This window comes from Neofelis nebulosa, chromosome 11 (genome assembly GCF_028018385.1).
Source record: "Neofelis nebulosa isolate mNeoNeb1 chromosome 11, mNeoNeb1.pri, whole genome shotgun sequence".
In the NCBI taxonomy this organism is placed as follows: Eukaryota; Metazoa; Chordata; class Mammalia; order Carnivora; family Felidae; genus Neofelis; species Neofelis nebulosa.
In genome coordinates, this window is record NC_080792.1 from 39,035,369 (window position 1) to 39,058,719 (window position 23,351).

The window sequence follows — 23,351 nt, forward strand, 5'->3', positions numbered from 1 at the left end:
TAAACTTCTAGTTGCAGGGGAGAAAATAAAGGACATAAATGATAAAAGTATGTATAGAAGAAGATGCTAAATGCTATTAAGAGAAATAAAGATGGCCAGGAATGAGAATCAAAATACTTTATCTAATGTAAGATCAGTTGACCTTCTTACAGACTGTTGATGGAGTTTGAACCAGAATAATCTTACAGGGGGAGAGTTTGGCAATAATTATTAAAAATTTTTCAATGTTACCCATATGCTTGACTAGAAATTTATACTAAGGAATGTGATGTATGGAACAACTCAAGTATTAGGATGTTTGTTGCATTGCTAATAGTGAATGATTGGAAATATTTTCAAGATCCAACAATGAGGAATTGTTAGATTTTCACTGCCCCATATGGTAGCCATTAGCCACATGTGGATATTTAAATTTAATCGGATATTAATTAAAATTACCTAAAATTAAATTTTTAGTTCTTCAGTTGCACTGGCCATGTTTCAAGTGCTCAATAGCCAAGTAAAGCTGGTAGTCACCTTACCGCATAGGGAATATTATAGAGTAATTCCATCAGCACAGAATATTTTTCTGAACATTACTGGCTACATAACCAACGTCAGGGGCACCCGCGGAGCTCATTGCATTGCATGTTGCAGAACCCCAGCCCAAGATTCTGATTCTAGACATAATGTGTGACACGTGGTGATCTGAATTTTTAACAATATCTACACTCATGCACACTAAGGTCTGAGGTGGTGCATTCCATAGAAAGGCTAATAGTATGGGCTTTGAGTTGGTTTGAGCATAAGGTAAGTGAAAAACAACAAAGATTAGATTGTGGGAGCGGGTTTCAAGCAGTCTTATGGAAAACCCTTAATGTTTGACTGAGCAACTTACACATTACTTGGTTGATTTGGATTGATGACTATAGCTGCAAATTTATGAGCAGAGAAGTGGCACTTTCTGAAGTGGAAAGGTTCATTTAGCAGTAGATGATGAACAGGACTGGTGGGGAAGAAATTGGAGGTGGATAGAAACCTAGGAGACTATAATTAATCATTCAGGAAATGGGAAAATGAGATCAGGACAAATAGCAATGGAAATCAGGAGTCGCAGGGTAGAGACCTCTAGAGGTAAAATCTGGAACTTGAAAACTAAAATAAAATATGGAATGGATCAGAGGATCTAAATTCCATGCAATTGTCTTAAAAGGAAAAAGACTGGGAATAAAATTATTTGTTACAGTAAAATATTTATTCTAATTTTTAAAAATTAAGCCTTAGGGAAGCAAATTCTATGGTAGTTGGCCATGGCTTTCATTATCCTAAGATTTTAATAACATAAGGAATAAAGTCAGATTGAAGACTCTCTTTCTGATTGTCATATAGAATAAAATACCCATAGGGGAAGAATTCAGATGAATGGCCTACAGATGATCATGAATAAAATAAAATACTTAATATCATATCAGTCAAGTTTTCCAGTTCTTCATTCTTAGAAATATTTGGTAATTTCTTCCTAGACTTAGCATTCCTAGACAATTAGCGTTGTCTCTCTGTTGATAATAAAAAACCGCAACATTAGGTTTTAGGCACTTTTTCCACCTCTTATCAAAGATAGTAATTTAATCAGTCAATAATTTGAATAGAACTCACAGAATGAATACATGCACTTAGTTTTGTTAAAGCTCTTTATAAATGTAAGCAATTGGATAATTTATATTCTAATAAGGAGTAGAATTGTGAAAAATAAAATGTATATCAGAGGAAATCATAAAGGAAAATATTTAAGATAGTCACAATCATTAAGACACCTATCATTAATAGAATGGTGATTTCTTTTAAAATTAAAATACACAGCAGGTACAGTTGGTTGTATAACCATTTAATTTGTTGTCCACATTTCTTAAAATATATACTTATAAGACTGTTACTTATTGATGATAAAATGTGTATTGATTATTCATAATGTGCTATAGCAGTTTATATAATCATTCCATGGATCAGATATTATCTCTTTGTATCTAGCTTTCCTTTAAACTCACACATACATTCTGACATGTACATACATTTACACACACACGTGTGAATACACACACACACATATATTTAAGATGGTATATATTAGAGATGAAATTTTACTGGACTATGTATATTTAGCTATTTTTAGTATATATAATAAGTGCTGATTCTACAGACTATGTTTATATAAAATACACAGCTAGTTTATAAACACATATTTAAATTTACTTTATATTTTATTTTATATTTATATTTTTTACTATTATATTTAATATATTTAAATGTATTTACTATTATATTTAATCTTTACTATTATATTTAAATTTATTTTTGTATGTGTTCATAAGTCCTATTATATACTGCAGAGTTTCCTATGTATTCTACATAAAAATATTAAAACAGTTTTGTACTTATTTATCTGACCTTGTCCTAAGTACTTTAAATATTAGTATATTTGCTTAACCTTTATATAGCCCTATGAGATTGATACTATTATTCCCATTTTATAGATGAAGAAATTGAGGCACAGAAAGGTTAGGTTACTTATTTAAGGTAACACATCTAAGTGGCAGAGCTGGATCTGAATCAGTCAGTCTCGCTGTAGAGAATGTACTCTAAAATGCCATCATGTCAGACACTATATATAGTGCATATAGTAAATATCTGTATCACCTACGTGTGTGCATATATATGTAGGTATATGTATATGGTACACACTGATAAGATTGATGTGCACATTGAATTCTGTTATTTTTTCCCTTTTTAACATATATATTTATTTCAGATGCTTTGGATTTTCTTAGAATTTAGAATTTGAGAAAACATAATGTACCAAGAGAGAGGGCATGCCGCTGGGAGAAGTCTATGTGGCTGATTGCCCAGAGGCCTCACAGGGTGGCATTTCCTTGCTGAATTAATGAAGAGCTAGTTCTACTCAGTATACCCGGGCATGATCAGACCTTTCGTAAAGGAAGAACACCAAAATCACCTTGACCTGACCTATGGATCAGAATGCCAATTTGTTAGTCTACTAGAACGTTCCTGTCCCCTAACCATAGCAACTTCTTTGCTGATACCAAGATGTCATTTAGGAAGCCAAGGGAACTCTTCCTGTTCAAAGAAGTTGTTTTCTCAAGCATGAGTGACTTCATATGAATCCCAGTTCTGGTGTATTATAGTGGGATGCATTCTTTAACTGCTCTGTGCCTCAATTTCTCAATCTGTAAAAGTGGATGAATCCTGGTACCCAATTCACAGGTTGTGATAAAGATGAAGTGAGTAAACAAGTGTAAAGAACAGTTACGTGTCACATAAATAACACTACTGCTATGGCGATTGCTGATTTTTATATTAATGCTAAACTTTGAGATCAGACATTTACAAATTAAAGTCAAACCTGGTGATTTTGAGTAAGTACTTGCAATATGTTACACAAGTTTCTCAGGCCTTTCTGCCTGCATAAGCATACCATTTGGCTGAAAATCGGTTCTCTAAAAGGAATTTGCTTCAGTGAAACGATTTACAGCAAAATATCTTAGACTTGGTTTAACTTAATTTGTGACAGGTTTTGATGAGTTGGGCATTTGGAAAACTGGCCTTTTGGTAATTTAGCCACTCGGCGAACTGGCTTTTGGTAAATGGATCTTTCACACTTCTACCTAGAACTTGTTTTTGTGGTTGCAGTACAGCATATATTCACTTATAAGGAAAGAAGGGAGGTGTTAAAATCTTGCTTTCAGGAAATGTGGATTTTCAATCTAGCCATGTAAGTTTGTCAATTATTAGAATCCGTCCTGTTTGCCAAGGAAAATTTTTTGTGTAAGGTTTTCTTATCGCATCCTAAGATTTTTGCTTATAATATTTTATTAGGTCATTTATTTTTGGACTCAAAACATATATTTCTCTATATTTTATGTTTTGTGACTGACTGTCCTAGGGAAGTTTTTACTAATTAAAAAAACCATTTTTTCATTGTTTAGGATAATTCTCCCAAGTACATCCTTCCTAAACATGTTATTTTGCCTTTTAAATCTGCCTGTACTTAGATACATTGTTTGATTTTTCACAAGCCTTGAAATTCCTTAAAGAGAGAAATTATTACATTATTTATTTCAAGTATCTATTAATATGTAACACAATTTACTGAGTTCTGTAAAAGCTAACTTACTGGCTAAACTCTAATTGACCCTGTAGATATAATGGTCACTATTTGAATGTGTTATATTTTATGATGCTTGATGATATTTTAAAACCATTTTCAGGATGAAAGTTCAATAGAAAGCGATGAATTTGATATGAGCGATTCAACACGGATGTCAGCCGTGAACTCTGATCTTAGCTCCAATCTTGAGGAGAGAATGCAGAGTCCTCAGGCTCTTCATGGGCAGCAAGATGGTAAGCCTTTCAAACTGAACAAACAAATCAACAAAACAACAAAAACCCAAGTCAGAGTTTATTTAAACAACAACCACCTCATGCTCTTGTGCGGATTGTTTTTTTATCTGTTCCTGTGGGGACTTTTCTGTAGACTCAGGTTCCATTATCTACTTCCTTATTTTTGGATTCAAGTACCTTGTTCAAAACTAGGGTGATAGACTGGTTTATAAACAGATGTTAGTTATAAAAATCCAAGCTTTCCCGTGTTTTGCTCCCTGAACTTAATTAAATGTGTTGTACCAGTGTAATTTGGGCTTCTGCAATGTTTCCTAGCTTTGGTTTCTCAGGCCATAATAGTAGAGTTTAAAATGATCAGAAGAGTAATTTGGATGTTTTGATTTTTCTAAAAGACAAAGTTGTAATTAAAAACAATTTATCTAAAAGAATAATTTTACCAGAGTGATTTTGCTGGGGTAAGAAGATTTTTGCTGGGATTTTGAGCTACTTTATAAAGCTGTAAGTGAAAAATCAATCATAATCTCTTATTCCTGGGTCCATTGAAAATTCCAGAATTATCCAGTTGTTGTTGGTAGGAAGAAAACTGGATAGGTAGAGAAAGTAGACCAGGCAGTTAATATTTTAGGTCTACTGTTTGCAGAGATCTTTAAAAGTTATCTTTGTAGATTTCTGTCTTTGTAAATATAAAGTTATGTATGGAAGTAAATGTGCCTTACTAAGGTAATTGTGAGTGAAAATTACGGGTTGTAAATAGAAGGCAGTTGGCCAATTTCATCCAACATTAGTTTATTATTCCTGTAATTAACAAGTTTACATGAACTTTTTGACTATATAGTTTTGTGCCTACATCTCTAGGTAGGGAAATGAAAAGTTTTCCTTGCTTTCTCTGACGCTTGCTATTAAAAACTGGTTGTAAAAGATTGCTGCATTTCTAGCTGCTGATCTGCTTTTGCTGTCAAAGTTTAAGAAATCCCTAGTTTTAGGTATACCCAAATTTCAAAAAAAAAAGGTGGCAAACATGTTTCTTGTTCACAATTCAGATGAGCCTAAAAGATTTTGGTGTCCTTGTTGGCATGAATTACAAGGAATGGCGCGTGCACTGATTGATCGGTGCCTTTAAAATCTTATTTTACCTACCACACAGTGGACTAGCTATTGTGGTAGAAAGGACATTTACTTGGGAAATTTGTTTCTTTTTTAATGCTTATTTATTTTTGAGAGAGAGACAGAGAGAGTGCGAACAGGGGAAGGGCAGAGAGAGAGGGAGACAGAATCTGAAGCAGGCTCCAGGCTCTGAGCTGTCAGCACAGAGCCCAGTGCGGGGCTGGAAGCCAGGTACTGCCAGGTCATGACCTGAGCTGTAGTCGGAAGCTTAACTGTCTGAGCCACCCAGGTGCCCCAACTTGGGAAATTTCTAAGAATGAAATTTTTCTGGTTTAGATATAGATTATCTTTTCTCTTTTAAAATCTGAGCAGACATCTTCAGATTTTGACTTTTTATTGGACATTGCATAGCACTGGGATCATAGAATAACTGAACTATATATCAGTGACGAATATATTTATATTTATGTATATATCACTCTACTAACATTTGTTCGTGTACTTTGCCTATTTGCACCATCGTCTTTTTTAGTCTATAATTTTGGAGCATGTACATAACAAGAGAATGTGTCTCACGATGCAAATTCATGGTTTTCTTGATTGAAGTTGTCAGTTGTGGATATTTTGCTAGGGGATAGCTGATGTGATATAAATCTACATTGATTCTAATACAATTCAGTGGAATAATTTCAAATACTGTTTACTCTTGGGAGAAAACACTTTCTCATCGTATATGGATGCATGCCTCAAGGATAAGGACATCGCTAGTCATTCCTTCTCCAACCTATCCCTAAGTCTTCTCTTATACAAATGCCTTTTCCTCTCACTTCTCATTGAGTTTTCTCTTGCAAGCATTTCTTTTGTTTTCCTGCATCATAGCTTTTCCCCAGGATGAATATATAAGCATGGTGTGATAAATGTCCTCTATACAAAGCTTCCGTTGATCCCATGGTGCCCTTCCATTCAGTGCCCCATTTCTCTGTACCATTCCCGCAATACACTTTCCAGAAACACTCATCTAAAGAGTTGTCTCAGCATCTCCACTTTCTCTCCTCTACTTCTTTTGCTCATCTCGGTAAGCTTCCATCCTTGCCACTCCCTGTTGGAGTGCTCTAGGGTGCAACCCGGAACTCTCTCCTTCCTTACACTTAACTCTCTAAATGATCACATTGACTCGTGTAGCACCCTGATGAATCCCAGATTTGCTTCTCTAAGTGCTGATATCTTTCCTGAGCTCAGGACTATCTCCCCCAAACACCTAAATTTTAGTATTCTTCAGAGGACTCACCGCTGTAGGAAGTATTATTTTTCGTATTTATTAGCTATTTCTCTTCTAGAATACAAATGCCATATTAATGGATAGATCTTATGCTTTTGATTTTCCTTTCAGTTGCTCTATTTGAGGTAGTTCTTAAATACGCCATTATTAAAAAAAAAATGAAAGTATAACTTTTTACCATTACCACGAATTTTTGCCTAAGTTTTACATATTTTTTTCTTTTCTCCTTTCCCCTGACAATAGCACTCCCATATGTAATCTTCATTGACAAACTACTGTATCATTTCATTTTTCTCTGTACTTACAGATAGATACATGCATCAATGAACATACCTAAGCATACAAACACATAAACAAAAATATGTACATACTGGGAAGGTTTGATCACCATTCTTTTATAAAAATATGTTCATTCTCTCTCTCTTTCCCTCCCTCTCTCTCTGCCACTCCCACTCTCTGTCTCTCAAAATGATAAAAAAAAAATAGTTCATATTATTTGCACTATACTGTATCTTGTTTTTCTCATCCAGTGTTACCTTTTAGAGCTTTCTATATGGTGCATATATATGTAGATGAAGGAAAAAAACACATGGTCCCTACCTCCATAAAACACACAATCTAAAGGAATAAAAGTATACGTGATACCACCCACATTTGATTACTGTTCAATTAACCAATGTGGGAAAATGCCAGTCTCTGTAAAAATAAGAATTCAATGTGGTAAAACCTGTAGTTTATGTCTACTTTTCTAAAGTCAGTGGGGACTCTGGGTGCTAGACCTACATTGGATCTGAGGGTATTACTTTCTTGTACCTGGTGTACGTGATATTTGGGAGTAGTCAGAAGGTAGGGACTTATGATACAACAAATCCACTTTTGGGTGGGCAATCCAGATGCACCTCCAACCTAGTCCCTCCCAAAATTTCTCAACTTGGGCACATCATTTGTGGTTGTGGGGGATATCCTGTGCATTGTAAGATGCTTAGCAGTGTCTCTGGCCTCCACTCACCACATCACTATTAAAACCTGTCTCCCAAGTTGTGACAACCCAAAATGTCTCAGACATTTCAAATGTCCTGTGGGGAGGGGCATAAAGTCCCTAAGTTGAGAACAACTGGTATAGGCAGAAAAGGCAAGTCTGGGTTAGAATCCTGTAAGATGGAGACTGAAGAGACCCAATAAAGAGAAGTTTAGAAGTGGAGTTTGGGGAGGAGTGAAGGAAGCGTGTTCAATCCACTTTCTGAGATAATGGAAATGTTCTGTATTTGTGTGTTTTATACTTGTGTTAGTCACCAGCCATGCTGCAACTATTGAGGACTTAAAATATTGCTGGTGCAACTGAGGGACTAATGTTAATTTAATCTGATTTCATTTTCATTAATGTTAATTTAGATTAAAAGTCACATGTGCCTAGTGGCTACTGTATCAGATGTGTAGGTCTAGAATATTGTTTTGCTCAGACTTGGCAGTTAAATTCCTTTCTCTGTAGCCACAGGTTTGATGTGTCTGAAGTTTTTGTAGAAATTGAGAAAAATCTTATATTTTAACAGTCAGCTGGAACTCTAGTTTAATATTTATAAAATATGAATAACAACATTTTAAATGTTAAGTTAAAAGGTTCCATTTTCTTTAATACAACATGATTAATTTATTATTGTAAAGAAATTAACATATCGTGATTTTAGAAATCCTTACCTATAAATATAACACAGGTAGGTACAACAATGTCTTTATTGGGCACCATATAAAAGGGAGAGTTAAAAATCCCTTTTAAGAGCTTTTTTTTCTCACTGTGGTTATGAAGGATTTGCAATATATTCATTAAGGGAAATAATGTAAATTCATTGGGAGATATTGTATATTATGTGTGTTGGAGAAAGAGAGGAAAAGGAGAAATGTCTTGCCACTGGGCTAGATAATTAGGTGAAGGTCAAATAAACACAACTGGAATGAAGAATTTAGAAAAGGAAAGATCGATGTATGATATTCAGCTTTTTTGTTTATTTTAAGCTTCTAGTGCTTTCCTAAGTCAACAAAAATATAAAGATAAAAATGTGCAGAAGCTCTGAATCTTAGCATAGTACTTAATCTATTTTACATTTGTTTGTTTGTTTTAAGTTTACTTATTTATTTTGAGAGAGAGCATGAGCATGTATGCACAAGCAGGGGAGGGACAGAGGGCGAGGGAGAGAGAGAATCCCAAGCAGGCTCTGTGTTGTCAGTGTGAACCCCATGTGGGGCTTGACCTGAGCTGAGCTCAGGAACCAGACGTGTAACTGACTGAGCCGTCCAGGCCCCCCAAACCTATTTTACCTTAAATAAGTGTGCAACATAATGGCTCGATATAGGTAGTTACTGTGAAATGACCACCACAATAAGGCTAGTTAACATCCATTACCATACATAGTTACAATTTTTTCTTATGGTAGGAACCTTTAGAATCTACTTTTAGAATCAACTTTGAAATATACAATGTGTAATTATTAACTATAGTGACTATGCTGTACATTATATCCCTAGGACTTATTTATTTTGGAACTGGAAGTTTGTATCCTTTGGCCACCTTCACTGGATTTTGGGTAAAATATATTAAGCTATGTAAAACTTTTTGAAAGACTTAAAATAATGCCTGTAGGTTAAAATCATTTAAAGATTGCATAATCCCTTGAGTTAATCATAAAAGCAGGAGGTCCTTGAAGCTATCGTGAAATATAAGTAGCTTATCATAAAAGAGGCTCTCCTGTGCCATGGTTGTTGTTTACAGAATTCCGAAAAGCATTCCCAGATCAAGAAGCTTAAAGATGTTCTGTATTCAGGTGTTTGTCGATTTGTAAGTGTCTAGTTCTGTCATTTAATTGGATTAGAAGTAGAACTGTGGTCACTTAGGCTTCTGTCCTTGAATCCAGATTCTAGAAATTCGTGGGAGCTTGTAATAGCTCAAGAAAACACTCTTTTTTCTTAATTATTTTCTTCTGAAGTTGTACATTCTATAAACCGCTGATTTGTTTGTTTTGTTGTTGTTGCTGAGGTTATTTATTAAAGGATGTCTGGCAAAAGAGAAGTGTCAGATTTAGAGACAGACTTGAAAGTTTCAGTTCAAAATAAACATTCAATTTCATTTGATAGACGTATACTTTTATAAGAACCATTTTAATTGCTTGTCTGAGTCAATACTATATTGTATATTATTGATAGTTTTGCCAGGGAATATTTGTACTTTATTAATCTCAAAAATATGTTTACATAAGAGCAAAGGATTTCTGTATTTTTGAGTCACAAAAAATTGTTGTATTTCTCCCTGTTGCCCATTTTCTTAAGATTGTTGGAGTAGAGGGGCACCTGGGTGGCTCAGTCGGTTAAGCATCCGACTCTTGATTCAACTCAGGTACTGATCTCAAGGTTTGTGAGTTTGAGCCCTGCATTGGGCTCTGCACTGACAGTGCAGAGACTCCCTGGGATTCACTCTCTCCCCTTTCTCTGCCCCTCTCCTGCTTTCTTTCTCTCTCTCAAAATAAACTGGAAAAAGATTATAGAGTACAAAGGTAAGTTGAGGTACCCCTTTAACTCTGCACATTACTTTAATCATCTTTAAAAGTAAGGGATTGCAATAGAAAAAATGTACACATTCTCTTCAGCCCTCATTTTTTTTTATGGTTTTGGTGGTGACATCACAGAATATATTGCTTTTAAGTGCGTGTTCAGTGTCCCCACATTGTTTCTTGACTCAGTGGAATAATAGAGACTATTTTAAGCATAGTTTTTTTTTTTTTTTGCAGTATTTGGTACTTCATTTATGCATCAAACAATGACTTCTTTATACATTTGAAACCTTAACAAATAACATCCAATGTACCAGGCAAAGGGCTATGATAATGTACAGAAACAAAAAAAGAGAGAGAAGGACTGCCTTAAAGAGTTCATTAACCCTTCAATGTCTACCCATGACGGATGGAAGAAGTATATTCAAGGCAACTTTTTCATTCAAGGATGTGTTCAATAACTCTGTTAGCACGTGGAAATACATAGTTGATTTGCTAGAATTTAACCCTCCCCCTCACTTTCTGCATAATATTTATATTCTAGAAATGTTTTGATATGTTTCACTCGGTCAGACTATTTTTGACAAACAGGAAAAATTTGAATTTGAATTTAGTGATAACCTGCATACAAATATTAAACTATTACATATATATATATATATATATATATATATATACATATATATATATATATATACACACACATATACACACATACAAACACACAGTCATCCTTAATTATAATAAACTGAAGAATTTTGGGTTTTACTTCACTGCTAAAAACAGGCCAATTGTTTACCATAAATATCAGTTTAGTGAAAACAAAAGAATTTATATAAGTTATAAATATCTTATAGGGTAACTAAATAATAGGTAAATGCTCTGCATTCTAATCATTTGAATTGCATACCTTTGAGTAAAATCATAATTACAAAAAAAATGTGGTTCTCAGGTTCTAAAGGCCAGAAGGCAGTTTCTGAAACTCAGAAAAATATCTTGTTTTGAATCTTGTTGGGAAAAAAAAAATTGAATCTCACTGATGTCCACTTAGTCTTTCAAACCGTAGTTTGATTAGAACAAATATCTCTCTGTAGAAGGTAGGGTTAAAATCAGGAATGCATAGATATTTTGTTTGATAACATATCAGTCTAGAACACTTTTCCTATATAACAATACATAGTGTACTGGTTTCCAAAGAATGTTAGCAAGAAACCCATTGAAATAACATTTCTATGTGAAATATTTTTCCAAAATGTTTTCAGCTCCTTTGGCTTCGTAATGGGGATCTTCACCTCTCACTAACACTTATATGATACAGCATTAACCCCCAAAAAGAGCCATATTCAGGAGCTAAGTAGACAACATGGAGGCACATGTCCCATTCAGGCATATAATTTTAATAAGTATCTTACATGGAGCCTTGAGCATCCTTAGGCAAGGGTAAGGGGTGAGAGACCCAGTATTTCATTATTAAGTCAACAAATACCTATTGAAACCTAGACTGAGCTACACAATGGGGTTATAAGGACAGACCTGACATGTAAGGTTGAACCATATGAGATTGCCAGATTGGTTCAACCTAATAGGTCAAGCTCTAAAATAAAGTAGAACATGAAGAATATGAAAAGCAAACTGTTTTTGAAATTGGGATTTCTGTTTCAGAACAATGATGCATACACATGGGCATTGCGTGTATCTTGACTTACACATTTGTAAAGACCAGACTCATGGGACCACCTCAAATGAGGTAACTAAGACAATCATAAGGGAAAGGTATGGAGCCAGTGTTCCAGCTGTACTTTTATTTTCCTCACATTTCTACCTGGAAGTTTGGGAGGGTCAGGATGGCAGGGGTCTAAAAGGTAGTGAGTCATGTGGGTATAGTCATGCTCAAATGCTGTCTTTAGCCAGTGTTACCTTCTGAATTACCTTCAGAGTGAGGATTGATATGCATGGGTTTCATGTAGCCCTGTTTTCTTCGTTAGGACAGCTGTTATATATTGCATTTCTTTAATATTTCTGAAAATGTTCCTCTACTCACCTACTAAATTTTACAATTTTTTTGCAGTCTTATTTATCTGAGTATCATACACATTTGAACTTAATTTTAGAATACACACAAACATAACACTCTTTTACTGCTGTATATACGTGAATAAAATTTTATTAAAAGTATGTTCATGACTAAAATTGCATCTAATTTAGCTGAATGGGATGGTTCCAAGTAATTATTAAAGCATATAAACTGGCAATAAAAGCAATAACTATTCACTATTTAATTTAGTTGGAAATCTAATAAAACGTGTTTTTAATAAAAATGATGTAAAACAGTATAGTTAATACAAAATTAAATTTAGTGTTTCATTTTTTATGATGTTGAGTTTTAATTAGAAAAGTTATTAACATTTTTTTAGGTGCAACACTAAATTCCCTATTGACCTATTGTCTTGCGTAAGTAAGGCACTTTCTTTGTTCCAAAACTTTGTTTTCCTTTAATACTTTATAATTGTTCAGGATATTTTGCATAAAGCAAAAAATATTGAAAAGAAATTTTTTGCATAAATATAATAAAATATTTTACTTCCCAAATTGAAACTGCCTTAATGGTGTTATTCTCAAATTTTAAGTTGCCATACACTTCTTCAAATACCTGAGAATTATACACTGGTGCTACTTTTTCTTAATCCAAGTTGTTGTAATGCCAAATTAAAAAAATAATTTACGTGAGAGATTCATTATTCTGGGTTGAGGTGGTTACACGGATATTTTTAAAAAAATTTTTAAATGTTTATTTACTTTTGAGAGAGGGGGCATCGAGGGGCAGAGAGAGAGGGAGACTGAGAATCCCAAGCAGGCTCCGTGCTGCCAGCACAGAGCGCTCCTCATGGGGGCTCTGAGATCATGACCTGAGTCAAGATCAAGAGTCAGGCGCTTAACTGACTCAGCCACTCAGGCGCCCCACACCGCTGAAGTTTTCAGAAAGCTTTCTTTTCATGGCGGTGGCTCTATGAATAATTATATCATAATTTTCAGAAATATAAAATATCTTTATAAATAAATGAAGACGGTAGATAATTAAATGGAGTGTTTCTATGAACTGGAGGAAATTTTGATTGCTAGGTTCTGTTGTAATATTATGTATGCTTGTGTGTGTGTGTGTGTGTGTGTGTGTGTGTGTGTATTTAATCATTTGAAATTGCTTTCAGACAGTTACTCGACGTCCAAAAGCAGAAGAAATAGCAATTTGGCTTACCTGTAAAATGTAAGTGTGGAAAAAATATGTTTAGTTATGTATTTCCTTTAAATGCTTTTGTAGGGAATATTTTCTTGTATTTAGAGTGATAATATTTGAAAGTTTACTTTCCTTTTAAGTTGAAATTCCACTTCTTCATATTTTACTCATATTGCATAAGTGGTTTTTCATGTAAGTGAGTGCTTGTTTACAAATTTAGCTTATTGATTTCAGGATAAAGCTTGCACACTCAGGACACCAGTCTAATCTTAGCTAGGTCCTAGATCTCTGGAAAATTAAGGGAAATTGGCTAGGCTCCAGTTTGATTTGGGGAGTCTAATCTGATCAGTGAAGGATGTCAGATTAATTTGGAATTTTACTTCTGGGGTAATTCTTTGTTTTGAAGTATTGTTCTTGTGCTTGGTCATTAACTTCGTGGCAATATTCACTGGTCCATGAATGATTACATGGATCCAACATTCAATATTTTAGCACCTCCAGGAGACGCCAAAATTCCGTTGGGGCTAAATAGCAGATACTAGACCCTTTAGTCCTTGAATATTGAGTTTTGCCTGCCTGATAAGGCATAAATAAGGTAAGAATGCACATGACACTGGAGAGATGTTAGAAAGCATTTATTCAAATAAATTTTGAGCCTATAAATTCACGTATCCAGCTATATTATAGAATCGTAACTGCTTGAATTGTACAAATTTGAGTCTAAGTAGCTAACTTTTTTTTTCTAAATTTTTGTTTTTACTGTCACCCCTTTTATTTTTTTTATTTATTTTTTAAAATTTTTTTAACGTTTATTTATTTATTAAAAAAATTTTTTTTTCAACGTTTTTTATTTATTTTTGGGACAGAGAGAGACAGAGCATGAACGGGGGAGGGGCAGAGAGAGAGGGAGACACAGAATCGGAAACAGGCTCCAGGCTCCGAGCCATCAGCCCAGAGCCCAACGTGGGGCTCGAACTCACAGACCGCGAGATCGTGACCTGGCTGAAGTCGGACGCTTAACCGACTGCGCCACCCAGGCGCCCCCGTTTATTTATTTTTGAGACAGAGACAGCGCGTGAACAGGGGAGGGGCAGAGAGAGAGGGAGACACAGGATCGGAAACAGGCTCCAGGCTCTGAGCTGTCAGCACAGAGCCTGACGCGGGGCTCGAACTCACAGACCGTGAGATCATGACCTGAGCCGAAGTCGGATGCCCAACCAACCGAGCCACCCAGGCGCCCCATGTCACCCCTTTTAAACTCTCACTATAAAGTCAACACCATGCTGTGTTTCTTTACAACTCTCTTGTCAGTGTGGGTCAGCTAGCTATTACTTAAAAGATAAACAAGCAAACAACTTTAGCCTTTGGATACAAATAATTTCAGGGATGAATTATTTCAGGGCTTTGAAGCTGGTGTTGCATAAGAGTTGTAGAGACAGAAAGCAGTTACAAAATGGTGCTAAACTGACCATAAAAATCTTTATTTACTAGGTTTACAAAGATCATAAACTGGATGATTGGTTCATGAAAGAATGGTCAGAGGATATTGAAGAAAACAGTTAAAAGGGTATTTCATTACATTCATTATAAATTTGTAGTATAGTTGCTTTCTTATCACTCTTACCTGTTTGACCGGCAGTGCCTGCAGGTGGGAGACCGTACATCTTCTGAATCCCTTCACCCTGCCTTTGGAGCCAAGAACAGTGTTTGACATATCGTAGAATGTAGTTTTTGAACTGAAATAGTGTTTGAAATTTCTTCTTCATCTGATTGCTTCGGAGGTGAAAGTGGACTCAACTCTTACACTCAGTCTTTCTCACCAAACATTAGACAGGCAGTGGATTTCCTTGCCCGTGAATGAATATTCTGTCCTTTCGACATCTCACTTTGGGGTTTCTGATGCCAGTTGCTGTCTTCCTCCCAAACCCAGTCAGGAGCAGTGGAACATTAGGAAGCTTTGAGTCCTAAAGTGAATTTATGAAGGAGGCAGCATGAACAATCTCTTAAGTTCAAATCTTGACACCTGGCTTCTTGTCCCAGCTCTTACAGTAAATGAGTCTTGCAGCCTTATTTAAGAAGTATTGTCTTCAGGCAACCGTTTCTACATCTGTCAATGAGAAGCTCAGATGACCTCTCTCTAAGACTTATTCTGGCTCCGGAACACTCTGACTGTGCACGGTTTTAGGATTCTCTCTTGGATCTGTAATATTTTCTGTTGTTTTCATCCTGACAAAACATTTTCCTTTAAAAGATATCATTTTCTATGTATCTTTAAACTGCTTTAAATGTTTTCTCAGGCTAGAGGAAGGGATTAAAGAGTGATGTAGACATCCCCGTCCTTCTCCCAGCTAGCACTTGGCATCTTTTTTTTAAGTTTATTCAATTATTTTGAGAGAGAGAGAGAGAGAGAGAATGAATATGAATGAGAGCAGAGGGTTGGGGCAAAGAGAGAGGGGGAGAGAGGGAATCCTCTGTGCTGAAGCCTGACACAGGGCTCGAAATCATGATCTAGCCGAAATCAAGGCACCCCCTAGCCCTTGCCATATTTAAACAGCCATTTTATTTATTGGCTTTTTCTTTCTTATTTAAATTCCAGTTAGTTATCATACAATATAATATCAGTTTCAGATATTGTAATTCCAAGGTACATGTATGAAGAGTACTTAGGGAATCAGGGTGATTGCTGACCACTTTCCCTCCAGTCTTGACTGCAAGAATCTTCCAGGGTTATTTTCTGTCTTGTTTTTGCTGCCAATCTTCCATGCCTTTGGCAAGAAACTGTAGTCAGCACAAAGGCTGGTAGGTATTGCCAATATGTGAAATGAATGCTCCCATTTTCCCCCCTCTTCTTCATGAACATCGTTCATAAGAACCCTTATCCCTTATTCCTTCCTAAATATATGTATATGTGTATGTACATATATATGTATGAGTGGCTGTGTGTGTGTGTCGAGAGAGAAAGGAAGGGGGGTAGTGGCTGTGTGTGCATGTGGAAGGGATGAGAGAGAGGGAGGGAGAGAGGGAGGGAGGAGGAGTTAGTTCTAGTACTTCCAACAATTATGATTATCTTCCTTCAAGCACTTTTCATAACATTTATCCTGAGCTCCTGAGGTACCGGAGGGTTTCCTAGGATTTCTTTTAACAGCAACATCATTGAAGCTTTGACAACCTTAACTGTCTGTATACATTTCAGAAACTTTGCGATTCTTGGCAGTCAGGTGTCAATCAGCCCATCTCTCAGTCTGGGGATTTATTTCACTAACCTATCATTATTGCCACTGCCTAATAACATCCTGGAGAATACATTCCAGCATCATACAGAATAAAAATTACAACTCATCACTGCTTATCTCTGTTCTTATTCAAATCTGTGATAAAGCAATCAAGAAAAATCAGATTAGCATTATAGGTACAGGGGAGTTTGGTATACCAAACAATGATGCCAGAGTTCTAACTTGGGCTCAGTGAGGACATGCTTACTCAATGCATGTCAGCGACATCAGCAGTTTGTTTATCTCAAATGTGATGTGCATAATTCTATTTTTGAATTGATGAAACACATCTAGACTCTCATCTGAATTTAACCATTGAAAATCAAATCGTGGTAAGATATTTCCAATAGAAAGTGAGGATAAGCGATGATGAGAACTGTCTTGATTGCTTCCTGTACATGGCGCTGCCCCAAGAATTAACTTTTCAGATTTTCACAGCAATCCTATGAGGCATGAAGTGTTGTTATTTTTATGGTAGAGGTGAGGACATGGAGGCTAAATAACTAGTCTGTCGTCACCCAGCTGCAAAGTAGTGGAAGAAGGATCAGAACACGGACATTCCGGATCTGGAGCCTGTCTCTCTAAAGATGAGTTTCTAAGTTGCCACAAGCCCACGTCTGTCACCACCGCATTTATCATATTCTGTAACTTGTGCTTGCTTAACGCAGATTATTTTATGCCAGACATGCTCAAGTGTCCCATCGTGTTCTTATTTTCCGAACAGGGAATTAATATTCTGGCTCGTGTTTTAGTAGTACCTGTGCCTTTAAAACTGTATAATAGCTACTTGCAGATGTTTTCTCATACTTTCCTATTTTCGTGCATGTAGCTTCTTTGTTTCTGCATTGTTATAAAGAAACTAAAATGCTATTTCTAGCCCTTGAAATCTGTTAGTTTCATCAGGAGTAGCAAACTCAAGATCTGTTTATTTCAATAACACCTCTTGACAATAATTGCCCTGTGTTTAAAATTCATATTTCCTTTTATCTGTTAAATGTGTAATTGACTTTTGACAATTTCTTTCATTTCCCCCTATTCTTCCCTTGTTGGAAAGGACAATAAGAAATTATGATTGACCTCCTCTGCTGCATTCATTATTTCAAATCTTCTCATTTTACTTTACTTTATTCTGAATAATAAGGCCAATATTTGGCAGAAAAGGGAAAAAAACCCACTTTTCATTCATGACCATCCAATTAGGCCAATAGTGATTTACCTTATAAGCTTTTTTTGGGTAACATTTCAGTTTTGCTTTGTGTAAATTAACAATAAAGTGTACACTTTTTGATGAAGAATACTGTTTTCCTGCATAAAGCATTCAGATGAATAGGCTCTTTTGAAAATATCAATCATACAAGGCACATCTTAAATTAACATACTTTATAACAATAATACTCATGTTAATGTAATAAAAACATTTTTGAAAGAATGTTAAAGGTTGCATAATGTGGAAAATATCCAGATTAAGTTAGGGAAACTTATATAATAATGGTATATTCAGCCATACCTAATGTGAGTAAGCTTTAAAAATGAAACAGCAAACTTCAAAAGAAGGCTTCTAATATTATGAATTGAAATTACTGTACTGCATTTGTGAAAAGAACACAACTAGACCCCATAAAGGTTATTAAATGCTGGTAAGATATTGTGGCTTTGAGAACTTACATTGAGTGAATTGAGGGCTAATAATAGAACCAGTTACCACTTGGGTGTATTTTTTGTCTAACGATTATGAATATCCCTACTTGTTCATAGGGCTTATTAACTGGCCAATCTGTAAATTGGCCAGCTTTTGCCTCTGCATCTAGAGATGAGGATCAATTCATATTTTCTTAAAAAGAAGACTATAAAATGTTACTCTGGAAATGAACTTTTTAAAAATAAGCTCCAGATAGACTAGGTATTTTGACTTTCTTTTGAAAGTGTTTCTGGGGCGCCTGGGTGGCGCAGTCGGTTAAGCGTCCGACTTCAGCCAGGTCACGATCTCGCGGTCCGTGAGTTCGAGCCCCGCGTCAGGCTCTGGGCTGATGGCTCAGAGCCTGGAGCCTGCTTCCGATTCTGTGTCTCCCTCTCTCTCTGCCCCTCCCCCGTTCATGCTCTGTCTCTCTCTGTCCCAAAAATAAATTTTAAAAAGTTGAAAAAAAAAAAAAGTGTTTCTTACCCCATTGTGGTGATATTTATAATAATGTCGTTCATTTTAATGATCAATATTACTCTCATTTCAAAATTAAACCTGTCTTTGGTTTTCTTTTCATTAAACCATGCTGCTTTTTTGTTACTAAAAGTATTGTTTTACCTTATTAAGCAAATGTTTTACTAAGAATTATTTATAAAGCCGATTCCGAGCCATTGTTAATGGTAACAATGGATAAGGATGTGGTATAATGGACAGCAGTAGGCCAAGATTCATAGGACCAAAGTATAGATCCCATTTCTATGACATAAAAATGTCCTGATGCATGTCATTTCATATATATTAACCTAAGGGTTAATTAACCTAAGGTTAATTTGAAGGTAATATTTGCCTTATTAACCTCACAGAGTCTATGAAGGGAACCAATAAGATAATATGACCATTTACAACAATTACTTATTGACCACCTACTGTATAAAGTGCTTGGAATTCAGTAGTGCGTAAAACATAAAAAAGGTCTACACTGTTGATGTTGATGTGTAGTCTAGGAGGGTGGGGACATAAGACTAAGTTTGTGAGTACAAATTGTGACAACCGCTAAGAATGGAAGGAGCCCCATTAGAGAGGATAGCAGTGGCACTGACTTAACCTGGCCATGGGAGAGCTGGAAATGCCTCTCAGAAAAAGTGACGTAGATCCAGAAGGTGCAAACCAGTTCATAGGTGAAGAAACGCACAAGAGCACTTCAGAAAGAAGCAATCGCATGTGCCAAAGCCATGTGCTTTATACACTTTTAGGTATAACGGGGCGATTATTTTGATGTTAAACTGTGTGTGCGTGGTTTTTCAAATCCTCTTCCGCTCACCACATCTCCTTTCAAGCAGAGTCCAGGGCTTTTCAATGAACTGCCCTCAGGCTAAGCATATTATAGAAAGAATAAAGAATCAATTGTTTGGCTTTTGAGGGCTTAAGTAGATATTTTAAAATTAATAGCATAGATATACATCTTTAAAACCATGGCTTTCACTGGCAAGATCCCAACATAGAGTAGAATTCTAAGAAATTCACTTTAAATAGGAGCAAAAGCCTAGAGGTCTGAATGAATACATTATAGAAAGGACGAGAATGCAAAATTGCACAAAACTTTTGTTTCCTCCCCAAAATTAACCTTCCTACTATATGTGGGAAAGAGCAATTTAGAGATATGAGCTGCAGGGTTCTCTGGGAAAAGCCTAGTGGCCATGGCCAGGGCAGCAGAGTAATCGGAATATGCTTCAAGGATAAAAGAACAGAGTCTCATTACCCAGGGTATATAGCTAGGAAGACTGCAAACCTCCCAGAGAAATGCCCTGTGTCCAACATGGCATCTGAAGAGGGCAGCAGGAATCCTGTGAAGTACTTAGGCAATAAGCTGAGGGAAAATCTCATAGACTCGCTAACATGGGGTAGGTAGAAAGAAGCAGCTGAGAGGTCTGGCGAACCAGAAGAATCTCTGAGGTTGGGGAAAAAAAACATCCTGATTCTACAATTTGGAAGCCCTCGCAGACTCATGGTCATCATCAGCAGACTCCACAAGGATAGGCATCTGATGAGAAAGTTCCTCTTTCCATGGAGGAAAGTTATCTTCCCATGGAGGACAGTGAGCACAGAATAAATTGGCCTCCTTTTTCTTCTCCCTTTTCCTGAGGAGAAGAATATCATGTCACTGAGATCCCTGGGAAAAAAGGGAAGGAATGCGTGTCATTAGAAACCTCATGAGTTCACAAGACAGAATGGTTCTACGACCAAGACTCGAGTTTTCACTGGAAATGACTGAACATCCTTCAAGTGGCATAGATTTCCTTCCCTCGCCAGGAGTGGGGCAAATAAACCGAATTCAATTTAAAAAGGAAAATGCCCCCTTTTTGTACACATGAGTTGGTGACCGTGTGGACTTAAACCAGTTCTACGTGGAATACAGATGTCAGCAGTAATCATCATTGAATTTGGGGCAGAGCTTGGAAGTTGATGTTTCTAAGGTACCCTCACAGTTGTCTTGAATTTACATTCCTGAGCAATGTCCTTCCTTTTTTAATACCTTGTAGGAAATTGGAAAGCAGGTTCATTTTGAACCTATGTTCTTTTTATAAGTAGTCACTAGACATTTCCAAAATCCTTTTTCAGATCAAAAGATGTTTTAAAACTATGCTGTTTTGATCCCATGTGAGTAATTGTTGAATTACTGTTGGCTTGTTGTTAGATATACACAGTTGGCTTGAACATGACTTATTAAATGTTTTATCTTCTCCTACACTTACCTATATAAAATGAATTATTCAAGGGGTGCCTGGTTGGCTCAGTCAGTTAAGCATCCGACTTCTGCTCAGGTCATGATCTCACGGTTCATGAGTTCGAGCCCCGTGACTGTGCTGACAGCTCAGAGCCTGGAGCCTGCTTCGATTCTGTGTCTCCCTCTCTCTCTCTGCCCCTCTCCTGCTCCCGCTTTGGCTCTCTTTCTCAAAAAGAAATAAATGTTAAAAGTGTTTTTAAACGGATTATTTGACGTGTACAAAAGAAACACATTCTTGTGGGAGGTAAGTTTTTAGTTATTGTTAGCGTGATATCATTGAGGGTGAGTGCCTTTGTCTCCTGGGAGTTGTTCTATGGCCACAACATGTACTGTCACCTGGAGAATGCTGCTGCTTGAAGACATCCTTTGCATTTTACCAATTGTCTTTATTAATAAGGGGCAAAAAGTCATCATTAACAAGAATGACTTAAATTGGGGAGAAGGAAATTGATGTCATCTGAGACTTTTCACTTTCAATTAGAATATAGTTTACATCTACCTAATGCGAATTTCTGTGACCTGACCAATGTTGAGAGGCTTATATCCATCATCCCCCAAAAGTGACATTTTCATTTTAATATAAAGAAAAAACATGTTATATATTGCCTCCCCTGCAAGTAAAATCATGTATTCACAGCTCACAGATTTGAATTTAGACTAAAACACCTTGACTAACGAAAATGGTCACATTTCAATTATCTGAGATGAAAAGCAATAACACATATGTGCACTGGATCCCTCTTTGCATGGAAATTATTTTACAATTAGAAAGGCCGATCTCTGGATTTAAAAGCCTATAATGGTTTTTCAAGTGTAAAAATAATACACTGTCTTTAGGTAATAGTTGGTGGCCAACCTACTTTGGAAGTTAGTTTTATATTTTTTATTTTGTTTTGCTACAGATATGAAAAGATATCTGATACTCTTTGCACCTTTGCCATTGAAAGTAATATCCTGGAACACTTGAACACTTCATGTTTTATGCTGAAAGGGGCAGTAATGAAAAATACTAAAATCACCAGTTACTCTAATGACCACTAGAGGTCTACTGATATCAAATTTCTGCCAACCTCCTTCATTTCTACAAATATTTAATTTCATACGAATTAAAGTAAATTTCCCGTTTTATTTATCTTTTTTTTCTGTGGGCTCCAATTCCAGTTAAAATTGAGGGTATTTGGTGGTTTGTGGTGTTTTGTTTTTGTTTGGGTGTTTTTTTTTTTCAAGTTAATTTGAGAGAGAGAGAATGGGCTCATCCATGCACACATGTGTACAAGCAGGAGAGGGACACAGAGAGGGAGGGAATGAGAGAGAATCCCAAGGAGGCTCTGTTCTGTCAGCACAGAGCCCAACGGGCGGGGGGCTTGAACCCTTGAACTGTGAGATCATGACCTGAGCTGAAGAAGTCAAGAGTTAGAGGCTCAACTGACTAAGCTACCCAGGTGCCCCTATGTGTTGTTTTTGTTTGTTTTGTTTTCCTCTGAAGTTGTATTTAAATACTATATCATGAGTATTAACTTTTAGGGAAAGTTAACTTTTAAGTGGTTAGTGTGTGTGTGTGTGTGTGTGTGTGTGTGTGTGTGTATGTGCATATATATCACATTAGTTCAAATGAGACTGGCTTACTTTTCATTCAGTAGATTTTATAAATTCCATTTGCAAGACTTTACTCCCTGGTATGACACATTTTCACAATGACTTGTGAGTACACCTTCAGGGAGTTTGCGGTCTGCATACATGTCAAACGTAAACAGAGTTCACTATTCAAGGACTCATGCTGTAGTCAGTCCTGCTGCTAAAAATAGATGGCTTCTATTTTGTTAGAAGCAGGTAAGTGTTACTAGCCACCATTTTGTAGAAAATTTGTGTCTAAGACCCCTGGAAGTATTCAATGTTGTGCTATTCAGATAATCTGCCTGCAATTTAAATCTGTGTGGAAGAACTAAGGAGCCCATCTCTAAGATCTGGCGCTTAGGAAGAGTTCCGTAAATGCTGTTCAAGTGACTTGTCTGTCTTGGACCACAGATGACATCTGGAACTCAGAAACACCCTATAATCAGAGAGTCT

The 23,351-nt window shown here is 36.2% G+C and overlaps 1 protein-coding gene across 7 annotated transcripts in view; it reads left to right on the plus strand.

The window, feature by feature from the left end:
• NOL4 (nucleolar protein 4) overlaps positions 1 to 23,351 on the plus strand; it is a 417,551-nt gene that overhangs the window by 116,686 nt on the left and 277,514 nt on the right. For 6 of the 7 annotated variants that reach the window (XR_009250991.1, XM_058692399.1, XM_058692391.1 and 3 more), the window contains one exon: positions 4,263 to 4,395. The exons of the other annotated variant lie outside the window; for it this stretch is intronic. Coding sequence is in view for 5 of the 6 variants with exons in the window: in XM_058692399.1 (XP_058548382.1) it covers positions 4,263 to 4,395 (133 nt within the window). In the remaining variant the exon portion in view is untranslated. The remainder of the gene's footprint in view (positions 1 to 4,262; positions 4,396 to 23,351) is intronic. 7 annotated transcript variants of the gene reach the window in all.